A 21,618-nucleotide genomic window follows, 5' to 3' on the forward strand; every position below is an offset into this window, starting at 1 on the left:
TCCGACTGCCGACTGCCATCCTCAGTGGGTCCCAATGGCCCCGGGCCGACGGGTCAGCGGCGCCTACGTCGGAGGCTACAGTAGACCGGGTCTTCAGAGGCTAAGTCAATCAGTCATAGACTCAATGAAGCATTCGCAGTAAAGGTAAGCTAAAAGTATCCTGAGAATGAATACTGAGTTAATTGCCGAAGAGCTATAGGAGTATGAATCAGTGCCAGGCTCGGGTGATACTACATCCCAGTGTGGTCTTGAGCATGTTTCTTTGTACCTTGGATTGAGCGCGATTATTCTGATTCCGAATAGTCGTTTGGCCCCCAAGTCGTGTTCGATCACACTGATTCCGAATGATCGCTATCTTATCACCACGTAACTTCTACCATAATTCTTCCGTTCCCAAAGGATTCCCCGTTATTCCCGTGATCCTGCAGTACAGATGTATTGTCCTAGCCGCCAGGCGCCCAAGTGGGTCGGTTAACTGTTACTCCTGTATAACGGGTCGCAACAATGTGGTTGAAGTTGACGCCAGTGGGGCAGTTACAACTTGACCCACATATGTGGGTATCAGCCCTTCTTATCCTCGCCTCACCTCGGCATCGATTGGTTGGCATGTGTTTAGAAATTCTACGCATGCGTAAACGACGTAACCGGACGCAATCCGACGTAGTTCGACAAAATCCGAGGAGCCCCGAACAGGGGACAGACTTAACGATGCCGCTGGTCATTGTTCATGCGGCCGAGCAGCTACCTCTTCGTAGTTGTAACGACTACAATAACATTTTAAAACTGCCTGCAGCCAGCATCCCCTGCTCCGAACTGTGAATCAAGTCCGTATATGGACCAACGGTGGCAGTTATTACAATACAGAAGAGGCCGGCTAGTTATGACGGTGCACAGAGACCAGGCGCGAACAGCATATCGATGCGGTTATCAACGATTAAACACTCAAATTATAACTACCCACTATGTATACCAATGCAGCAAACAGAATACCTAGCCTTCACTCTCAGTACAAGCGACGTTTCATTTCTTGCTGCTGTTCATTCCGCACCATAGTCGGCATCATGCCGTCGGCCCCCGAAAATATAATACTTAGGTCTTGAGTTCTACCCTCTCTTCGTCATCAAACACTACGCCAGAACCACCACTTAACCAATCCTCTTTATCCTATTTGTTGCCCCTTCCACACGTCAAATTGACTGCCGACTCGCATAGCGCAGCCTTCGTGATGTCGTCTTCGATGGTCAATGGCGATTTCGGCCGTCCCCAAAGCCTGGAAAATGTCTCAGGAGCTACGAATGAAATCCAATACAGAGGACATGATACTGAGGCAGCGCTCGACGTGGAGGTGGTTGGGGGGCCAGAGCGCCAACCGTTGGCACAGCTGGCCGGGCTACTATACCGGGAGCTTTTGCAAAGACAAGGCGGACAGCAGGTGAGACAGTGTGCTGGCCAACTCGAGGCTCGTGACGCGAGCGTCGGCCGGTTTGGTATCGAGTATTTCGGTTGGCTTGACTCTGGCACGTTCCAGTCGATGAACAATCCGCGCCTAGAAAATGCTTGACAGTTGGGTAAAGGAGTAAGGATTGTTGCATAACCAGGCTACATACATTAGACAGGGAATTTCAATGCAACACTCTGCATACAAGTCCTAGCTATTGCCTTTCGCAATAATTTGCTTTTACTCGCACAAGAAGTGATTATATGCTGAGATGGAGAACAAGGCTGCTTTGAGTCGCGTCTGAACGTGCAGACCGGCCTTGAACGTGTACATTGCTGCAGCGGGAGCAGGTTTGAATATCGTTTTGTTATGAAAGATCTGCGGCTATCATACTCGGTGTTGCCATTGCTATGACATAACTTGAAACGCTTGTAGATGTATAGGGTGATTTCATCAAGATGACAGACCAGACTCCAGCCACAACCATCTCTGATATACCAGCTTTCATTGAATCGTCTGGATAGCTTGAAGAATCCTCCAGTAGACCCCTCCCGCTCAGCCGCGCGCCATGCTTCATCACCAGAAGAGGCACCGCGCCAATGATAGTCGCTACTACCGCAAATACACTCGTCACCATATGGATCTGCTCATACACGGGAGGCAACACCTCAATGAAGAGGTAGATGGGCCCGGACGCCACTGCGCTTAGCGCGGATGGCAGTGGCACGGTACGGCATCCGGCACTTGTGGACACATCCCGGTGTCGACAGAATGAACCAGGATTTGTTCACGGATTCTTTGCCTTCCGGAAAACGGTGCAACGTCGACACTAACGTCCATTTCTGCGGCCTGCTGAGGGATCACGGCTCTGATCTCTCGGAAGAGTTCGGTTTGATGGGGAAGAAGTCATGTAGGTCCAAAGACGAAAGCCAGTGGACTGGATCACAAACCAAGGGATGCATGTATCCAAAGGCAAGGCAACATAAGCAGTCAAGTATGATCGGTGTGTGAGTTGGGATGATTTTATAGCTATTTGTTTCTAGACTTGCTTTTCTCCATTGGACGGCTTGAAAGCTTGGCGATAAGCCGTTCAGTCGGTTTGCTCAACTTTCCTTTGCGCCCAACTCGTCGACGATCGCCGTTGACTGCCGTCCGCCGCCGGCGACAATGCAGACGGTGCGCAGGTAAAAACGTGGTATCTCCCATCCGCTCATATGGCTCTTCCGACGTCTCTGGTGAGCCTTCCCAGAGGACTACCAGGCTTTGCCGCCGTCGCGCGTCGTTTTGTCGCCCACGGCCAGAAGTGGGTACCAGTGCTCACCGCACGTCCGACCTCCAGCGCTTTTCCAGTACCTGAAGAGAAGTTCCGGCGCTCTAAGCTGGACAAAACCCTCTGGTTCCCAACGTTCCACGCGTGTACGGGCGGGCGAGGTCCAGCGGAGGACGTGCATTTCATAGCGGGCGTGGATTGATTGCACTGAGCGATGTCCCTTGATCTCGGCGGTAGAGTAATCGATCGGATCGTCACAACTCTGATTTCGCATGCTCGGCCACTGCTGCCATAGGTCTCTCAGGATGTTCATTTTGAGCTGCTGTTCTGGATGATAATTTGTCATGGCGAATTGGGAATTTCAGTGATGGGGTTTTTGGTCAAATACTAATATTTTCTACCGTGGACGATGGCGCATCGCTGCCGAGCCCGCGAGATGACTCGACCTCTTCCGTCTCACAGTATGAGTGGGTCTCGCCACTTGAGGTACGTAGCCGAAGTCCATAACATAACAACCACCCAGTAAGGCACATCGCAGATGTGGATGGCAGTCTTCCCAACATAAGTCTAACGATGTGGAGAAGGCGAGCTGACTAACCCGCACTTTCCACCATCGTTCAGATGCGGCATACATAACGTAACCTGCAAGGACATGAAAACCCCTCTCTTACTATAAACTGAGCATACATCATACTGGACATTGAAACCCGATGCGACATGATTGATAGCTAACCAAGACTCCACTCAACAATCGTGCGACTCCGCCTTCCCCACACACCAATAGCCCCACTGGCTTGCAGTCATCTGCATCCACAATGCAATCGCAGTCGCGACCACAAGGAGAACGCCCGTCACCAGCGCGATAGCCGCAACATGCTGCCAGGGAAGGTCATCCGCAAGCGATGCAACCAGGCCTATGACTACGTCTAGCACTGCGCCGTCAAAACAGGCGACCGTCAGCCATAATAGACGCAACTCTGTGCGCGAGACCGGTCGGGCGGCTTGCAAACGAAACATCAGCATGATGGCAATGATCATGGTGAAAAGGAATGTGATGGCCGACATTGCCCTCAGAGACACCGACAGACTCGCCAGTGGGGAGGGGCCATCGGATGGCCATTTGTTGAACGTCAGCAGCACAACGCTGGCGAGCAGGGCTGATAAGACAGCAAAGATGGTGTATAAACGCTTCAGTCGCTCCAACATATTGTTGACGTCTTCTAGTCTGCCAGTTATTCTGTGTACGAAGCTAGACTCTTGTCAGACGCACCTTTTGAGTTGCTTTTGTTTCTCTCCGTTTCACTGGTCTTCCCTGAGTTTAGTTTGCCGTTTTGATGAACGGGGTTTGGCGTGTGCTGGTTTGAAACTCGTAGGATATTGGAATGTGATGATGAAGTGCGTATATATACGTCTGCGTGTGCAATATGAATGTCACGGCTCAGTCGTATAACTACACCGACAAATTACAATGCACCGCGTTGAATCATGTATTAGAGCTACACTGACAGAGGTGCATAAGACTGGCTGATTAGGTCAACGTCGGCAGATGACAGGGGCAAACATTCGTCCCAGATCCGGCGTTGCAGGACTGCCTGCGCTGGCCCCCGAGATCATGGGGTTTACTTTCGATGTGAGTGGATGCTGCTGCTTTTGACATACCGTTCGTTACACGGGCGCCTAACTAGAGGCCCCACCCTCTATGAACGCTGTTATGAGGACATGGAGCTGAACTTGGAAGTTAGCGTCCTTGTTTGAGTGCTATAAACAATTCGAGGCTACTGGGTGCATGACAGAGCAAATCCGCGAAGAAGAGTTCGGCATAGTTTCCTCTTGTACGCTAATTAGGTCTTAGAACGATTAGACCGCATGACCACTCTGTTCTTGACTTTACGCTCTTGATCTTCTTCGTTCAACCATCGTCTTCCCTATGTGATCACGTAAAGCACTGCCATTTGTCTGCATTTGTTATCGACCATCCTGATTACTTACAATGGAAAACTCAGACGTCTTCATCAGGACCCTGGTTCGAGCTTTCTATGATGCTGAGCACGTCATCATTATTGACACATTGCTGCGTCATGAGATGTATGTCTTCTCATGGTATGAGGCCGCACTGATCCGTTAAGCCGTCTAGATTATCTTTGACAGAGCTACAGGCGCTCGTGGCAGCCCCTGAAGAACGATCACTTTCGGAGCAATGCGCCCGGCTGCAGCGTTCTGGGCTCGTACGCATGTAAGCATTCCTATTCTATTGCTGGCCCTCTCTGACAGGATATTAACTAGAACCGAATCATCGGAAAAGCGAGACCGCTACGTCTTTGTCGACCGCCGTCAAGCTATACACACGGCTAGCTCTACCCTTAGGAAGATGCAAGACCAAATATCGCAGATCGATGCGGTCTCTCCGGCTGCGATAACCTATGAATGTCCGAATTGTGTACGCACGTGGGAACTGATCGACGTTATTGACAGTGTGAACTCGAGCGGGCATTTTATTTGCAAGAACTGCCCTCGCGAACACGTCCTCGTCGAGGAGCCACACCTGCAACAGCAGCTGCCACGGTTCAACGAGCAGTGCCGACCATTTTTTACTGCTCTTCAGCATTTCGAATCAAACAATAGTGGAACACTCCCATCAGTCAATTTCGAAGATCTCTACTCGCGCTACTATACTTCTGATACTGAGTATAGCAAGCCTAAGCGTATGAGAAATGATGAGAAGCTTCGATGATTGTCTCGTTATGGTACTGTATCACTCCACTGCACATTCGGCGTATGTGGCCATCGCGACGAGACAAAGCTCAGATGCAGAGATCCTACGTCGCGTCACATAGACCAGACCAGACGATCTTGTTCTAATCATAAGATAGTCAACTTTTTGCGCGACACATTCTGCCAACAATGCATCCAGTACTTCTTCCCATACGACATAACGAAGATTTCATCAACCCAGCTGTATATGAAGTATAAGCGGGAAAAAGGCTGGACATCGCCCGTACATGCACGCGAATTCCCTCTTGATGTTCTTTTTGACTATAAGGTCATCGTCATACCTCGTCGACACTTTCATTCGTCCGAGAAGGGGGGCTCCATGCAACTCATCACAAGAGCGAAGCCAGTATACCAGGCAGGAACGGAAGATGCCCTTGGCTGTGTTCAAGGCGTGGGAAGGCCACAGCACGTGCCAAGAGTCAGCGTGCCAGCGGCGCACCTAAACACTAAAGCGCTCCCTCCAATCCCCAAACAAGAAAAACGTCACAAAGCACTTTGGGTGAGCAATCCTTGCCAAGATCATACTTTAACAGGGAAAATAGCAGAACTGACTGCTGCAGAAGTCACTGATCAAATTTGATCGCCTCAGGTGATAATTACTGGTTCTCGCGAGGCACATGAGATGCTTTATTTGTGTGCGTTGACATGTGGCTATCGACATGCAGTCAAATACCCATAGTGCATCGGAAACAAAAGTCGTCACGCCGAAAGGTTGAGCATTGCCTGGCATAGATAGACATATAGAGGCAAATGTCGCGGACAGTCTCATTCCGGTTGCCATAAACAGAGGTAGCGCGCGCGTGTTGCAGAGGTGTCCTATCTTCGAGGGCCTCTCGTTAGAATAACAACAAATAAGACGAGGGTTTTCTTAGTATAAAGGGATAAGTATGAAATGACTGGCTCCTATGTTTGGATTTGCAATTGGTCACACCTTTTGGTGTAATAAGCAAATATGGCAGTTGCTAATATAGGGAGTGCGTAAGAGATTGAACTATAGGAGGAGGTATGAGCAAGGCGGCATGTATAACGCTAGGGTCTAGATAGATAGTTAATCCCCGTAAGACATGATTTGTTTTCAGTCGGTCATTACATATAAGAGTCGTGTTGAACGCTTCAGAACCTCATCATTTTGAAGCTTTTGAACGATCTACTGTGCTACCGCCTAGATCGATCTGTGCGATGGTCCGGTTACACAGCACTGTGTGCGACCCGCGCTCAGGAGCAAGATCCCTTCCTCCTCTGCCCTACGATATCTTCCTCCACGTTGTCGAAATGTTCATCAATGATGCCATATCCAGAACCTCGGAGCATCCCCTTTGCTTGAGCATTGACGCAGCCGATGCGCGAGACTGGGTGGGCATTAATCGGAATAGCACTCCAGGCAAAGATGAGGCAGTCTTGCTCGGGAAGCACCAATTCATACGGAACGGCGATGTGTCGACTCGGTTCGCTCTCATGCATCGATTCCATCATATCGATCGCATAACGCGCCGCATGGTCGGTTTTAGCTTCAGACAGCTCCCCCTCACAACTTTCGACAGTCCAATAGTGTTCGTCTGGGTTTGCCCTCAGGTCGATACCTTTCTTTTGAGCCACCCTTTCAGACTGGTCAATCTACACAAAACGTCTCGGAATTTCCAGCTGATCGAGAACGCTGCACTAGAGGCCAGCAATCTCCTCGCCATCGGCTCTGATATTGCCAACGTGCTTGTGAATCTGCCTGCTTTGAAGAAATTGACCTTGATTTGGTCTACTACTCTACGCACTCATCAGCCAGCGATGAAGCGCCAAAATTCTGCCGACGGTTTCTCTGACGATATGCAACAATATAGAGAGCCAACAACTCTACAAGCTGTGGACCTACGGACAAGGACTTTACTACGAGCTAAACGTATTCAGGTGTATGCTGCGCACCGTTCTGGTGGTCTTACGCTTAATCGATATCCCGAATCGCTGTTGTTATAGGAATGACGAACCGGGGTGTTGTTGTTTTCGGGGACTCGATGGTTCCAAGTACGATTCTTGGACAAACCTTCTGCTTCGACCTGCTCTCATTCGTCGCATCAGTCGTAGCTTGGACCGATACAATGCAAAGTAACGATGCAAAGTAACGATTCCGAGAGCTAGCGCAGTCCATACTTATAATGACAGCTTCATAGAGTTGCTTAGAAGGATTCTTGCCGTTGTAGCTATCAGAATGGGTGCAACCTTATCCAAGGAGTTCTCCATATAGAAACTAACTAGTGTGTATTCCTGCGGACAACCAGCTACACTGAGGCAGTGTTTACCCCGGAGCTGCAGTGGGCTTTGCCTTAGTTATGCCTGGCGCAACATTTTGTAACTGTCTCTAATCTTATAACGGATTTTGAGCTCGTGGATGACTAGACTACGTTAAGTAGAATAGCGGGACAGCTGGGAGTGGTAGGGAAGACGGTGCGTAGCGACCGATTCCGACTTGACTGAAGTAGCAAAGCAAATGTATTTCAAGAATGAACGTGGCGTGGAAAACTTAGTGATGGTCTTGTACTGCCGAAGCTGGCTCATACCAACGTAGGCATTATGTTCTTTGATCGCGGGGAAAGCAATGTAGAGAGCCGATCTTCAGCGCGTCTACTGTAGACCCCGGGAGAGCTGGCGTTATATAACATACGGTGCACCTAATATAATTGATAAATCGGCCTGCAATGAGGCCCGCTAGCGAAGCGATCAGCTTTGGGCAACACTATATAATGGTCTGTTCACTATCCCTAAACGCATCTGTCACTGCCAGCGTCAGACATTTCGAAACGCAACTCACGCGTCATGAATATCGACAACAGCTACAATACCGACAGAGACGGTCAACACAACGAGATGATAGAGGATGCGGATACTAAGGATTATGTAGACAGAATGGTTTTGGCAACGCACTCTCAGGCAATTATAATTATGTTACAAAGCCAGCTGATCTGGGTTCTTGAGCAGCGCATAATGTACTATGAGTCCGAAGGCGACCTAGGCGGGCGAGACCAAGGGAATTGCGTACACAACTTCGCATGAGTCAATAAATTATTTGGATTTCAAGTTTAAAAAACTACTGCAGGTCTATGCTTTTGTGCATTATCACTGGGGATTCTCAGGCTGCACTAAGGGACTGGAAGCAGCCGCCAAACGTTGCGCTTACCCTGCGACTAGTGGCCAAGGTTGAGGCTGCCGAGTCATGTAACTGCTGGTGAGTGCGTTACCGGCGATAATCCAGTCACAGTCTTGAATTCTGTCGCGCAAGCAGGGTCCCCACAGCCATTACCGCTTTCTTCTAGCCGATGTTGCCGCCAGTCAAGTGGGCAGACTTACCCCGAAAGTAGGGCTGAGCATGACAACGTCAGTGACACAGTCAAGCGATCCCTCTAGAAAAAGACCGCGTGGGAGCAGTAAAGACTAACATATAACGTCTCAGTCAATAACGGCGTTGGACCGGCCCCACTCATAAGCCTATCCAGCATCTCTCGTCCGTTTCGCAACCGGAGCTGGCGGCTCCAAACTCCTCGCAGAAGAACTGATGGAGGAGGACTTTTCTGACACAGTCACAGGGCGCTTGTCGTTTTACTCGCCGTATTGGCAGTCATGTCACCAGAAGTGGCCTAGGCATCCAGCAACCAGGTCGGTTGATGTACGCTTGATGGCCTTGGGACTTGGTACGCGGCGACAACGTTTTGTTATCCTTTCAGACTCAACTGATTACAATACGCAACTCACACATTCTCCACTCAGTAGCGGAGATGACAGCAAGCGTCTGTGCGGTTAGTTAACCTGCAGGCGTAACAGTCTATTCCCAGATAATACTTCAGACACTATGTTTTGATGCGAACTAGATATAAATCTTTAGCCCTTCAAATCTCACACGCTACTACCGCAGGTGAATGATACTTGTTATAAAGTTGTTTCACTCGATCAGTAAATAATCTCAACGGTACCCTATTCTTTTATGTCCTTCGATCTGAGTTCCTGTGTATTTCTTTTCAACCAGGGATTGAGCAGAATAATAATTCAGGTGTATTCAAATGTCTTTTTGCCGGCGAGACTAGCACGGAAACACAATGAATGCTGAGACTCCATACCTCTGCGTTCTAGTTTTCAACCTAGGCTGTTGGATGCTTCTGACACGAGTGTTTCCACTCATACGCTGGGTCGAAGCGACTTTTGTCATTGATAGACAGCTCATTAAAGATGCCAACGACACAGGACTGCGGTTCCTGAGCGTACATCTAGATGAAGCGCTATCAAAGGACGACAGGTCGCTGAACGGTTTCAACCCACCGCGGACACTGCGGTTCACTGTGGGTCTTGTTGTTCTTATTGAAAATCTCGTTATCATGCTGCTTCCGTTGGCAGGAGACCAGACATCTCTGGCGTCTGTAGCACGGCAGGCTGGGAGGCTGTGCTTCTTGAATATACTCCCGCTTTGCCTTCTTGCCATCCCGGAGACATCGGTCATGTCTCACCTGATGCGACAATGTCGGGAGCAGTGGTTTTGGGCACACGTCTTTTTTGGTTGGCTGGTGGCCTTCCAAGCTGCGATCCACGCGATTGGTATTATGTGTCTGACATCGACCTTGTCTAGTGAGCGACTTGATGTTCACAACCATGGAAAATGCTGATATGTCGCCTCACAGATGTGCGTTGGCGCACATGGGCTACAGGACTCACGGTAAGCGTGCTTCCTTATAGTATGTGCGTAAGGCTGACTCCATCCAGAGCGGTATTCTTCTGGTTCTTCTGGTCATTTTTTCAGCGTGGAGGCAACACTTGCAAATTGCGATATCGAAAGTCTTCTTGGGCGCTGGATCAGTAGAAAAGTCGACTGATTTGAGCCGCAGTATCGTGGCTCACTGGGTGTTGGGCACCGTGCTAGCTGGAGTCATGATAGCTCACGCTGTGTTCAACCTGACATGGGCACTAGTGAGTACTATCGCTTCGTCAGTTGGCCTTCTCGTGGGAGTCTGCATTACCAGGAAAGCATCTTTATCGTCGGCCGTTTCGCACTATGCTGTTGAGAACAGCACTAAACCAGGCGGGCCGAGAGAGCCACAGGTCCACGTCTTGGAAGTCGGGATCAACACCGGCAGCGGGACAACGACAGGCGAATGGTACTATTTCAAAGTGGATAACGTCCCCATACGTGTAGCGCGGCTGGAAAGGCGCGAACGACGCGACGGAGCAGGCTACGACTTGATTGCGGTCCTCTTGATGTCTCGCGATGCAGGAGCAACGGCAGATCCGGACGTGCGCGGGCCATACCTTATTCCTCTCGCGGCCCCGGTTGCTACCAACCGCCCTCTTCGCGTCATCGCGCTCGATAGCGGTGTCGTGGAAGCCCAGCAATACTTGGCTTGGCGCTGTGAGCTGAAGCGGGTAGAAGCGGCTTGCACATCGCTGGTGTGGCTGAATGAAAACCCAGTGTTTTTGAAGACGTGGATCACAAATGCCGGCTTCGAAAAGAAATCTCAAATCCGTATTGTGTGTTTTGGTCGCAGTAGGCGGGTGATTGACGGCCTCGAGAGGGTGGAGCCGCAGTCAACAGATGCCGAAAAGTGGCTGATTGAAGGAGTAAAGTCAAACGTCATAGCGCTGTCGAAGAGTGAGAGTATTCAAGAGGTGCTGCGCGAGGAAATGCCATTCACGGATGACACATATTGTAAGAAACCCACGATTTGTACGGAGGCTGTCGAGCTAACCCTGAGGGAGTCATTGGCGAGCATTTCAGGTCGTATGATATGTCTCTAATACCCTTCGATGAAGAGAGAAAGGCGGAAGCCAAGATCGTAGCCGGCATACAGACGATCGCGAAGGTGCACCACGGTCGCAGGATGTTGGAATGACGTGCTTCACCGGTGTTAACGAGCGGCTGACGGCCTCCTCTCACTCTCATATGCTGTTGAACTGAGGCGACGATGTGGTTTTCTGTCTCGCTGGATCGATAAAATGAAACCTCAAATAAACTTTGCACACGCACGTAAAGCACTGGGGACGAGCTCTTGATGGCAGGCACGAGATAGAATGATGCACCATGATCAATGTATTGAACTCCGGGTGGAAGTTGCTATCGAAGCGCTTCTGCGCGGGTTAGACCAGGCGACCTCCCGCGCGCTTTTCCAACATGGCACCAATAATGGGAACGACTTCCTTTCGATGACCTCTGCCAAGCCCGCCAGCTTCAGGATGGAAGAAATCCACTGCGTACCCTTGCCCCATTAACCGTATGCATATGTGAATAGATTCAGGAACGAAACACACGACAGGTATGATAGGCATCTTCTTGCCCATGGAGTAGGCGGTGATCTGCCAATGCGCATTCCAAACTCTCGGGCTGGTGTGGCCTGGTCGAGGAGAGCCCACGAACTTCCAAACCGGCATCCCATTAGAAGCCGAAACGCCGGTGAACGAGACTTCCGCAACCTCCAAGCATTGCAGGGTTGCAAAGAGACCTTGGATGGGCCGCTGGTGGGCATCAAGGATTTGAAGAGTGATGTACATAATTTGCAACTCAGACGTAGCTTCACCCGCAAGCTGCCATCAAAGTGAGGCAAACAGTATTGCCACCTTTTATAGCCCATTCTCGACGCAATTGACGCAAGTGACGCAGTTGACCCCTGAAGTTGCATACAGATGCCGAGTTATGCTTGAATACAGTATAATCATTCGTTACGCGCGCCGTTGTTAGGAGCTAATATCGTGCAAGTAACGCTCTCAACTTCTTTAACACGAGCACCTTGCATTTCACCCCATTTTCGATCGGGCGCGTTGAAAACTGACGGACTGAGTCCCGTTACCTTGAGAACTCCTGCTGATAAGATGAGTTCTACTGACTCGGCTCAAGACAGATCTATTACTCAGGACATCTTGCATACATTAGTCGCAGTTAAGGTAGCACAATCTCTCAGGATTACTCTCCCCTGTCTAATATCTATTCAAGTGCAATAGATGCAACAGTCTCATTCTTCCAGACTCCCCGCAATTAGCGAAAACGCTATTATGACACCACAGTCAAAAGCGACTTCCAATGCTCGTAACGAGGTAACAGCCAATGCAAATCCTCGATTTTTGTCGATGAGTGCAGGCCTAGTACACAGCCAACAGAGGCCTTCTGGTTATGACTGGCGCATAAGTGGGGCTTCACCATCACTCATTTGCGTTTGCCCTTGCCGAACCCCTGTAACCTAAGGCCACACTCACCCTTTTTCGCCCGTTCGCGTTTGTGCCCACTTCTAACGCGAATGAAAAGAACACCGTTTGATTGCCCTGAACTCGCTGATATCAGCGGTATCTTTTGTCCGGGCGCATGTCGCACGCATCGCATCATTCGCGAAAACGTCGTCAATTGACGTCGAAAAAAGGCGTGCGAGAATGCCCAAAAATACCGCATTTTCAGGGGTTTCGTCAAAGGCAAACGCACATGAGTGCTGTTCCGCGTTATAATATCGACATAACGAGGGTCCATAACAGCAGTGGAGGCTGTCCCAACCTCAGTTTATTCTCGGCAAACACGATCTGAGGCACGAAGCATCTTCCAACGATCGTGCTGGCCATTATTCCGTAAAACTTTGTCGGCTCCAATCGGCGACTAATGACAAAATTCCACGTCGGCAGGACCGCTTGGCGCTATTGGATAGATGTGACTAACCTGGAGGGCTGACCTCACCTACTGAGGGAATGTTATGTCATCTTGGTAAAATGAACTGGTCTCCCCAATGACTTCCAATATTTAACGAGGGCCACAAGGCTTACCAACATACCCCATATCGCCCCATTTGCCATGGTCAAATAATGCAGTCAAATGAATCGCCTCCAATCCCTCCTAAAAGCTGCAAAAGAAAAAGAGAAACAACCCCTACGGACTTCAGAAGGACAATTAAGGGCCATCGCCTATCTAAGGAGGCGCATTTTGAGTATTCCAATCAGCATATAGGACATCTTCTCCTCCGGTGTCTCAGACTGGTAGATAGAGCCTGTAAAACAGGTTGCGCCCGGGGAGAATGCGGAAATCTCACCACCAACACGAGATTACGCATTCGGGAACGAGCTGTGCAGAACGTTCATGAAGCCCATCTGGACCAGTTCTTCATCTGCCTGAGCACCCTTGCCCATTACTTACCAGATGCGGATCTGAAAGACCTATGGACAAGATACGACTGGTTTCCGGGGGACATCGAAAATATCGTTTCGGGCCCCATAAAGAGTCTGAAAGCGTTAGAGTCGAGTAAAAAATTCCCACTCAACTTTGATAACGACGAAGACCTTCTAGCTGGGGATCAACTGCCAGAGGGTGAAGCCCTGCGCATATACGACCAATTGTTGTCGTGGCCCGTTCGGGATAGGAGTCGCGAAAAGCACAAAATTCCATCCTCTAAGGATGGATCACAGGAAGTAAGAAAACAAGATGCCAAGTTCACTGGAACGTTGTTTGCGACAGAAGACGACACATACAATCGTCAAAATAGTTTGACAGGATTCAAGTATAGAGTGGTGTCTATGCTGAGCACCTTCATGGAGATGAAGCTTGACAACAGGGTTAGGCCCCTTAAAGTTTCAAAAAGACTCCGAAACGGCACAGCCGCAGCAGAAAAGAGGATGGACGATCTGGAGGCTCAGATTTACAGCGAGGCCGCCCGACAAATGGAAAGAATGTCGCCGGTGTTGGAAGCTGTAGTCGCATTGACCGAAGTGAGATCTGGCTCGAGTTCTTCGCGGCCGCCAACCACCGACATGCCGGATGGAGACATGCTGGACTCAGGCGCCAATGAACAGATATCTCCAGCAGAGACCAGCCATAGGCATCAAACGACCAAAAGCTATATTAGTGCAGGGCTTCAATCCGAATCACCTACCTCCCCGTTGCAGAACGTAGGGATAGGGGCATCGCATCAAAGCAGCAATAGTTTGCCTGACGTGATTATCAATCCCGATGCAAAGACGCTAGTCATAAGCCATGCTTCCCATCGTGTCGAACCACAATATGCACGGATTGAGACCATGCCGCAAGAGTCGCCATCAGAAGGTGATGGAAATGTTTCGTCAGACTCCAAAATACCACACCTTAAGGTCGAGATCAGCGCTGAGAAGGCTATTGCGGGGCAGGTGAAGAACGATATTCTTGGCCTGCGGACTGACATTGGTGGCATTAAAACACAAACAACAGGACTCAGAATCGACCTTGAGCACCTCTCTGAGAGCCTGAAGCGGTCAGACCAAGCTATCTTGGAGACGCGAAAGGCAGTGGACGCTGCCGTTAAACTTGCCGGCAGCAAGATCGACAGCCAGTCCAGCATCCTTGATGAGTACCAATCAAAAGCAATGGCAAAAGAGCTAGAGTGGGAGAATCGACTGAGCTCATGCCAATGCATGGTCGAAAGGTTGACACTTCAACTAGAAGCGATCCAGGCGAAGATTAGCGATCTTTCCCACTATTCCGAGAAATCGAAATTATTTGAAGAAACTGTAACACATTTTCTGAAGCCCCAAGACGAAATATTGAACACAATTGCAAGTTTCAGCCAAAGATTGGACCAGATGGAGAGAGATATCGCCCAAACTGCCGAAAGTAGGGATAGTATGGCGAAGGCAGAAAAGAAAGAACACGAAGAAACTTCCACAGCACTGTCCAGTCTGGAATCACAGATGGATTTGTTGAAGGATTGCTTGTTCGAACACGGAACAACGAGCAGCGATCAGCAAGCCCAGCTAGTAGATCTATGTAGTCAATTTTTCGATCATGATAGAAAATTCAGTGCTTGGGAGGAAAAGGAAACTAAGCTATTGCGACAAATCGACGTTGTCGCTTCAGACCTCTCAAACTATAAGCAGCGAGATGAAGGCCTGATAACAGATCAGATTAGAATGAAAGAAGAGATGGCCAAAATGGGAGAGTACCACCAGCAGCTTTTTGATCGCTTGAATACAGTCTTAGCGGATCAGTCGAAGTTACAGATTCAGATTAAGGCATTGAATGAGGGAGCAGAGTGCGCCAACAAAGAGAGTTCCACCAGATGGGCCGACACTACAGAAGTTAAGGAAAGCGTCCGGGGCTTAAATGCGAGAGTCGAAAACATAGACAGCTTGGCAGCAGAGTGGAAGTCAACACAGAGAACAGTTTCTGAACTGCAAGCCATGTTTGTTGCATGGAAAGAATGTGTGGCCCAAACCGATAGCGCGGCCAAAGACCAGAAAAGGCGGATCGACAGCCTGGAAAACATTCAGACCTTATTGGCAACATATGAAGACGTAAGAAAGAAACGCCAGGAGGAGCAACAGCGCATTGGAATGAAATGTCATGCGGACATTGAAAGCTTAAATACCAAAATCGAGGAGCTCACGATCCTCGTGTCAGAACGGAAGCTGGGAGACGAACAGGAACGCGACATAGAAGAAACCCACAACAACCTAGCAGTACGGACCGTGATAGCACAACACCAGGCCACAGAAACAGCACGAAAAGGAGAACAAGAAGAGTTACGAAAAGAAATCGATCAGCTCAAATCCATGCTCATGAAAAGAGAAGAAAGGGAAAGCAAGCTCAGAGAGAGGCAAATCGAATTGAGCAAGCAATTGGATGACTTGTCAGCGAAGCTCGCAGCCAAGGTATCGGGCGACAGGCTTGCTGACGAGAGCCGATCGTCAAAGCTTCCTCGATGTGATCGGGGCCGGCATGCAAACCTCACAGACGGAGTCGCTGGTTCAAAAATCGCTCACCCAAATTGGCAAGAATGGGCGTCTGCCCAATATTCAACCACGGTGCCGACCGGAGGAGTCTTGTTCAACAACGACGACAACAAAACGCTACAGTTACCAATCGTTCCTAACGAGATACACACATGTAAGAATATGCCCGTAGCAACTTCTTCTGAACATGAGAAAACAGATACCCCATTCGAACACAGTCGCACCTTACCAGAACAGTGGTCCACCTGCCGACCGGTTGGGACTCGCACTACTCCGGACGTAATGTCTGGTAAGAGAGACTCTAGCATGTCGAAAGTCACAGGAATGAGCTCTGAGAAGATTGTGGTTTCCCACCCACAAGAGATCCCTCAGTACACATTAGAACAAAGCCAGCTTCATCCCGATGAAAAGACGAAAGACGAAGACGTGGTGGGCCACGTAACAAGCGGTTTGACATCAAGTGCAGCGTTTGAGCGACTTCCACCCCGACACTTTACCAAGCTGAGTACGGCGGGAGCTGAGATTCATGTTGGCGGATTATCCTCAAATTCAGCGTTGCTCAAACAAAGAGGCGAAACGAAATCGATAGCAAAGCAGCAGCGTGAAGGCCACATTGACGCAATCATAGCGGACATCAAGAAAGAAAGGGCCACTTGGCAACAGATCATCAATTCGAAAGATGAGTACATCGACATGCTTATTTACCGTGTCAAGAACTCGGATCAAACGGTTGGGCTCTGTAGAAACGAGATGAAAGGCCTTGTTCATGAAGTCACTGAGCTACAGAAGAAGGACGCTAACAGCCGGCACCGAGACATAGCCACCAAGGCCAAGATCACTCAGCTTGAGAACAAGATCGCGCAGCTTGAAGATAAGATATGTCGACGCGAGAACCGAGTAGTTTTCCTTCAAAGGGTACTTGAAGAACAAGAACGTCGCCAGCAAGAGTCTCGTGACAAGCGGACCTTGGAACCACGGGCCAGCTGTGAAGGCAAGTCCAGCGCTGCATCGATTCCTTCAGGAAAACCACAAACTGCGCAAGAAGCCCGACGAACTAAGCATCAAGATGCTGGAGTCAAAGATGCCTTCGAGCGAAAGCCCACCGAACAGGATCATGAACGAGTCACGTCCGCAAGAACGACCACAGTCAGGACAGAAAGAATACGTGCCCCGAATGACAAGACACCAGACCATAAGAGACGTTCGCCACAGAAGTATTTTTTAGAGGGCGTCTCACCTTCAACTAAGAAAATATCCTTTAGGGACTCTGACAAGAAGGTGTTCAAAGTGGACCTTGATAAAGTTATAGCATTAGACCATAACGGGCTTGTCGAAAGACTTAGGTCACTCTGGCAGAACCATAACACTCAAAGGCCTCTGCCACAAAGCTTGCGCGTTGCCAGCCTATGTACCATATCTGAGGGAGAATGGAGAGTCACGTGGATAGATGGGGCTAGCAAAGATTTTGCGGGACTCAGCAGCCTTGTTAAACTTGGTTGGCACATCTCGTTGAAGCTGAACGCTTTGAAAGATGATGGGAACGAACGCGCGTTAGAGTTTGAAGACCTGTTTCGTCATAATTTTTTGGATAAATATGGCGAAGAACTAGGGACATTTCAAGCCGAATTTGTCGATCTAGAGATAGGGGGGGAGACGAGCATGCACTCAAGCGCGAGGTAGGATGGAGGTTCTTGCCTTTTCAGTGATGATGATTGGTATGACAGTTTTCGGAGGCAAAAAAACAGAACATGCATAATTGGCTCTGAAGTGAATTGGTGGCGGGCATGAAGTCAGACGGCGAAGACTCCTGTTGCTGACCGATGCGACTAAGTATTTCATTGTAACTGTTCCGCACTACGTGTCATGGAGCTAGAATCAAGAGGGACAACTTGAGCTAGGTTACTGACTGGTTCTTTTGACTCAGATGTCCGAGCAACTCAGAAGAAAATGCTGATGATTGGAATACTCGTTAATCCGTGGTCAGCAGGATCGTTTAGTACACATGTCTTCTAAGCCTGCGTATGCACTATATCAAGAAAAGCAGTAATACTAACCATCATAGTGAACTTTTCTCATCTCAATTTCTCTAGAACGCGGTAGCACTGCTGCAATCATATCTCCGGCAGGGCTGTCAGATACATCTTGCCAGCCACAAGAAAGGGCGCCTGTTCTTCGCAAACAAGGTTCAAATCCGAGCATTGAGCACACGACGGCCTTTTCTTGTCGCATTGCTTGTTACCACCCAACAGGCACTGGAAGCACATCTAATGGAGCGTCAGTGAAATATTCGCAGACAGCACGGTATGGCGTCAAACCGAGGAAGGTTGCCCTATATCAATGAGGGTCGTGTGACGATCGCGATCGCCCTCCATTGAGATGGCTGGGCCCAGCCATGTTTCAAGGCTGTCTGTTGAGCTCGGGCTCATTGATTCGTCATAACAGACTTCGGCTGCTGCTCCTGATATGACCGTCATATCTTCTCTGTCAAGCATCGACGATGATTGGCGGGCTGCCGTTGGTTGTCTGCGGAACGAACTTGTGGGCGGAGCCTTTCCGATGAATTGTGGCGAGATTTGCCACGTTGACCGCTCCCCAGGTTTCATAATGAATGCCTTCCCATGTGGGCGAACAAATTAGAACAGGGTGTTCTTCAGCATAAAGATAGAGATTCATCGATTTCCGGTGATTGCCGAAAGGATCATATGCAGACAGGTAGAAGTATAAGCTGTACCTCGTTCACACTGAGATTATAGCGAATGCTACCTTCAGACCACGCCATTTCTTTTCGAGTGTTTTGCCGGAACCATCGGTATAGATCTTGTAAAGTCATGGACCGATCGTGTCGCGTCGAAAGAGCACGGTGAATCAATTCATAATGAGGCTCGCTCTTGTCGTTAGATTCTGGGATTGTCCACTGTTTCATCTTCTTGTTTCGTCCTTGAGAGCATTAGGACGACGCGATGAGATCTTACTCGCAGCTCTTTTCTTTCTCATGCTGCGTGACTTATATCCGTTTCGCCAGCTCTTCCGTCAGTAACTCGCGGTCTTCGTCAGACGCTTGCCACAAATTCCTAATGGTAACATCGCTGGAATGTCTGAGTATCATGCTCACTATAGTCAGTTGGGTTCACACCTGTGTGTTACAAGCGGGTCAGGGCAACCAGCCGCATCACAAAGCAAAGGCATCAGTGATAACATGTCCTTCTATGCACTATGTAGTTACAAGCCCACAGGCGTTAACTGCAGTGGCAGTAACATCGGGAAATTTAACTTAACAGGTGTTTCGGCAGCGTAGCCTGTATAACTTTTGGCTTGAAGCTACCAAAAACAGTTCTATAATGGGGGCGTTAGTGACTGGACCCCTGCAAATTCAACGAACGAATCAAACCAGGAGACCATAGCAAGCATTCAATCAGATTGCAGCCAGTGCACTCAAGAATGATAACTTTAACTAGCATGAGTAGTCTTATAGTCAGGCTTACTTATCGTTAGTTCCCATGGTATCTCAAGAACGAGGGTGTAAGCTAATTAACGTGGCTATCAACATAACTAGATGTGGGTTTTTCTTCTCTTTTTTTTTCTTTTCTGCTTTTTCTTTTCTTCTTTTTCTTTTTCAAGGTGCCTCACGCTGTAGCTTTAACATGTTGTCGTTGTCATTATCTGGTAGCGTCGCGATTAGGTATGTTTAGCTTTTTCTCACCGTAACAGGGTAGCATCAGCCGTTAGTTATGTCCCACAGCCAACGAGCGTTTGTTGGTCTGGCGTTGAAGCTAAAGAACAGGGGTCTATTCAGGGGTATGGGACGTCATACTGGTGGCAGTGGCTATAGGCTTCAAAAATTAGACTACCTTTTCAGATGTAAACATCATAAAGCCACTGAGACTGAAACCTGCTCATACTAACACCTCACAGCATGCCTTTCTGTTAGAAAACACTAGCTAACGTGCCTGCCTTCCTAGCGCTGATTGCAAGAGTTTATCTTTTGTCGCACTTCACATCGGCACCATGAACAAGACCATGATCATCTCGCTACTCGCAATGGTCATCGCGGTAATTGGTTTGGTCCTGTTCCTGGTCAACCTCAGAAATCTGAGACGTATATGTAAGCAGCGCCCCCTTGCGTCGATGATGTGGGCGTTCACTTGAGATGGGTCGCTTTGACATAGGGCTAATCAGATTGGGGGCAGAATAGACCCGACCCTGAGCCGCAGCTGAAAACCGGAATCCATGTCGTTATCGAAGTCACAGGTCTCAATCTAGCAAGCTGGGGGGCTTTTAACTATCTAGGGTTGTTTTTAAAAGCAGCAATAGAACGAAACAGGAAGCTCAACATAGAGAGTGCTACCGCGTAAAACAAATATAACTCAATAGATAAAACAGAAATATATCGGTCCACGTTCGTAGTTCTGTGCTGCTCCTAGTCCTCTCAGTTTGATCCACAAAGTCTGAAGGCGTGAGGAAGCTATAGTCTCTTATCTAAAACGCTTGCGGTGGCTTCCCTTTAATTCGCGTAAAGATCTGAAAACCCCAGAGTCCAGCTAGCTACGATGATTATTACTTGCTGCCTATCATATTACGCAACCCTGTCTGGGACAGGATAAAAGATAATCAGGTCCACGACAAGTAGTTGCTTATTAGTTGCCAGTCCTCCAGTCCCCGCCACCATTAGCTTTATCTGCTCGTAAAGAATATATCAGTAGGATCTTTCTATCGCAGGGAGAAAAGCTGAAGCGAGTCACTAAGGCAATCTAAAGGTACTAAAGATATACATTACAAATCCCAATATCACACATAGATATTTCAGCAAACTTGCAAAACTATCGGCGATAGAACCTTCTTCGCGTTGGGAGCAGTTCTGATTAAGCAAGTTTACATTATATGTATTGTTCAAGGTGGAGAAAACATGACGTTAACGACAGTAGTTTATTTCGAGATTTTAGGAGATAACCAAAAAAAGACCATCGGAAAGGAAAGAAGTACATAGCGTCGTCTAGGCTGTTCCTAAATGAAACTTGACATGTTGTAGGCAAAGTTTTCAATCGGCTTGACGAAGGCAGATGGGCTGACAACCTGCACAAACTCCATATTCTGTTATTGGACCATCGCCACCGCGCCGGCCCAACCCGTATTTCAGAAAATGATTACTCGAGTAGTCCAATATTTCAAAGGCATAAACCAGGAGCACAACATGTCTGGCGATGTCCCATCAGAGAAGCCAACAACCTTCAAAGTTGTAAACTCCATCAGTTCAGGTGCATAGGCGAACGTCATCTGGGAGTACCTGCAAGAGACCGACAAGACTTGAACGGATATAATCAGCATGTCGACTTAGGTCTGTCCAGATTTCTTCGCGCCATACTGAAGCCCCATTAATGAGTTGACGCAGTGGGGTTTGATACGGTATAGCCACGTCCAGACAGCACAAATGACGACAACATTGCTA

General features: G+C 48.8%; 6 protein-coding genes across 6 annotated transcripts; 3 read left to right on the forward strand and 3 right to left on the reverse strand.

Annotated features, from left to right (window-relative positions):
• Positions 1-2,691: 2,691 nt before the first annotated feature.
• CGGC5_v017080 (uncharacterized protein) lies at positions 2,692-3,427 on the reverse strand (the record flags this gene model as incomplete). The annotated part of the gene is made up of 3 exons (XM_066153738.1): positions 2,692-3,030; positions 3,307-3,350; positions 3,403-3,427. 3 exons carry the CDS (start codon positions 3,425-3,427, stop codon positions 2,692-2,694), a joined length of 408 nt encoding a protein of 135 aa, XP_066006827.1.
• A 221-nt stretch (positions 3,428-3,648) lies between these two features.
• Positions 3,649-4,224, reverse strand: CGGC5_v017081 (uncharacterized protein; the record flags this gene model as incomplete). Its single annotated transcript, XM_066153739.1, has 4 exons — positions 3,649-3,709; positions 3,772-3,928; positions 3,979-4,020; positions 4,215-4,224. The coding sequence occupies 4 exons, from the start codon at positions 4,222-4,224 to the stop codon at positions 3,649-3,651; spliced, it is 270 nt and encodes an 89-aa protein (XP_066006826.1).
• A 474-nt stretch (positions 4,225-4,698) lies between these two features.
• CGGC5_v017082 (uncharacterized protein) lies at positions 4,699-6,073 on the forward strand (the record flags this gene model as incomplete). The annotated part of the gene is made up of 6 exons (XM_066153740.1): positions 4,699-4,793; positions 4,843-4,941; positions 4,992-5,134; positions 5,431-5,481; positions 5,579-5,979; positions 6,044-6,073. 6 exons carry the CDS (start codon positions 4,699-4,701, stop codon positions 6,071-6,073), a joined length of 819 nt encoding a protein of 272 aa, XP_066006825.1.
• Positions 6,074-9,556: 3,483 nt separating this feature from the next.
• CGGC5_v017083 (uncharacterized protein) lies at positions 9,557-11,338 on the forward strand (the record flags this gene model as incomplete). Its single annotated transcript, XM_066153741.1, has 5 exons — positions 9,557-10,079; positions 10,133-10,167; positions 10,215-10,976; positions 11,073-11,154; positions 11,205-11,338. 5 exons carry the CDS (start codon positions 9,557-9,559, stop codon positions 11,336-11,338), a joined length of 1,536 nt encoding a protein of 511 aa, XP_066006824.1.
• Positions 11,339-18,286: 6,948 nt separating this feature from the next.
• Positions 18,287-18,954, reverse strand: CGGC5_v017084 (uncharacterized protein; the record flags this gene model as incomplete). The annotated part of the gene is made up of 3 exons (XM_066153742.1): positions 18,287-18,439; positions 18,491-18,787; positions 18,907-18,954. The coding sequence occupies 3 exons, from the start codon at positions 18,952-18,954 to the stop codon at positions 18,287-18,289; spliced, it is 498 nt and encodes a 165-aa protein (XP_066006823.1).
• An 862-nt stretch (positions 18,955-19,816) lies between these two features.
• On the forward strand, positions 19,817-20,390 carry CGGC5_v017085 (uncharacterized protein; the record flags this gene model as incomplete). The annotated part of the gene is made up of 3 exons (XM_066153743.1): positions 19,817-19,854; positions 20,135-20,277; positions 20,368-20,390. The coding sequence occupies 3 exons, from the start codon at positions 19,817-19,819 to the stop codon at positions 20,388-20,390; spliced, it is 204 nt and encodes a 67-aa protein (XP_066006822.1).
• Between the last annotated feature and the right edge of the window lie 1,228 nt (positions 20,391-21,618).

Source organism: Colletotrichum fructicola (genome assembly GCF_000319635.2).
Source record: "Colletotrichum fructicola Nara gc5 chromosome Unknown KSG_Nara_v1_contig11, whole genome shotgun sequence".
NCBI lineage: Eukaryota > Fungi > Ascomycota > Sordariomycetes > Glomerellales > Glomerellaceae > Colletotrichum > Colletotrichum fructicola.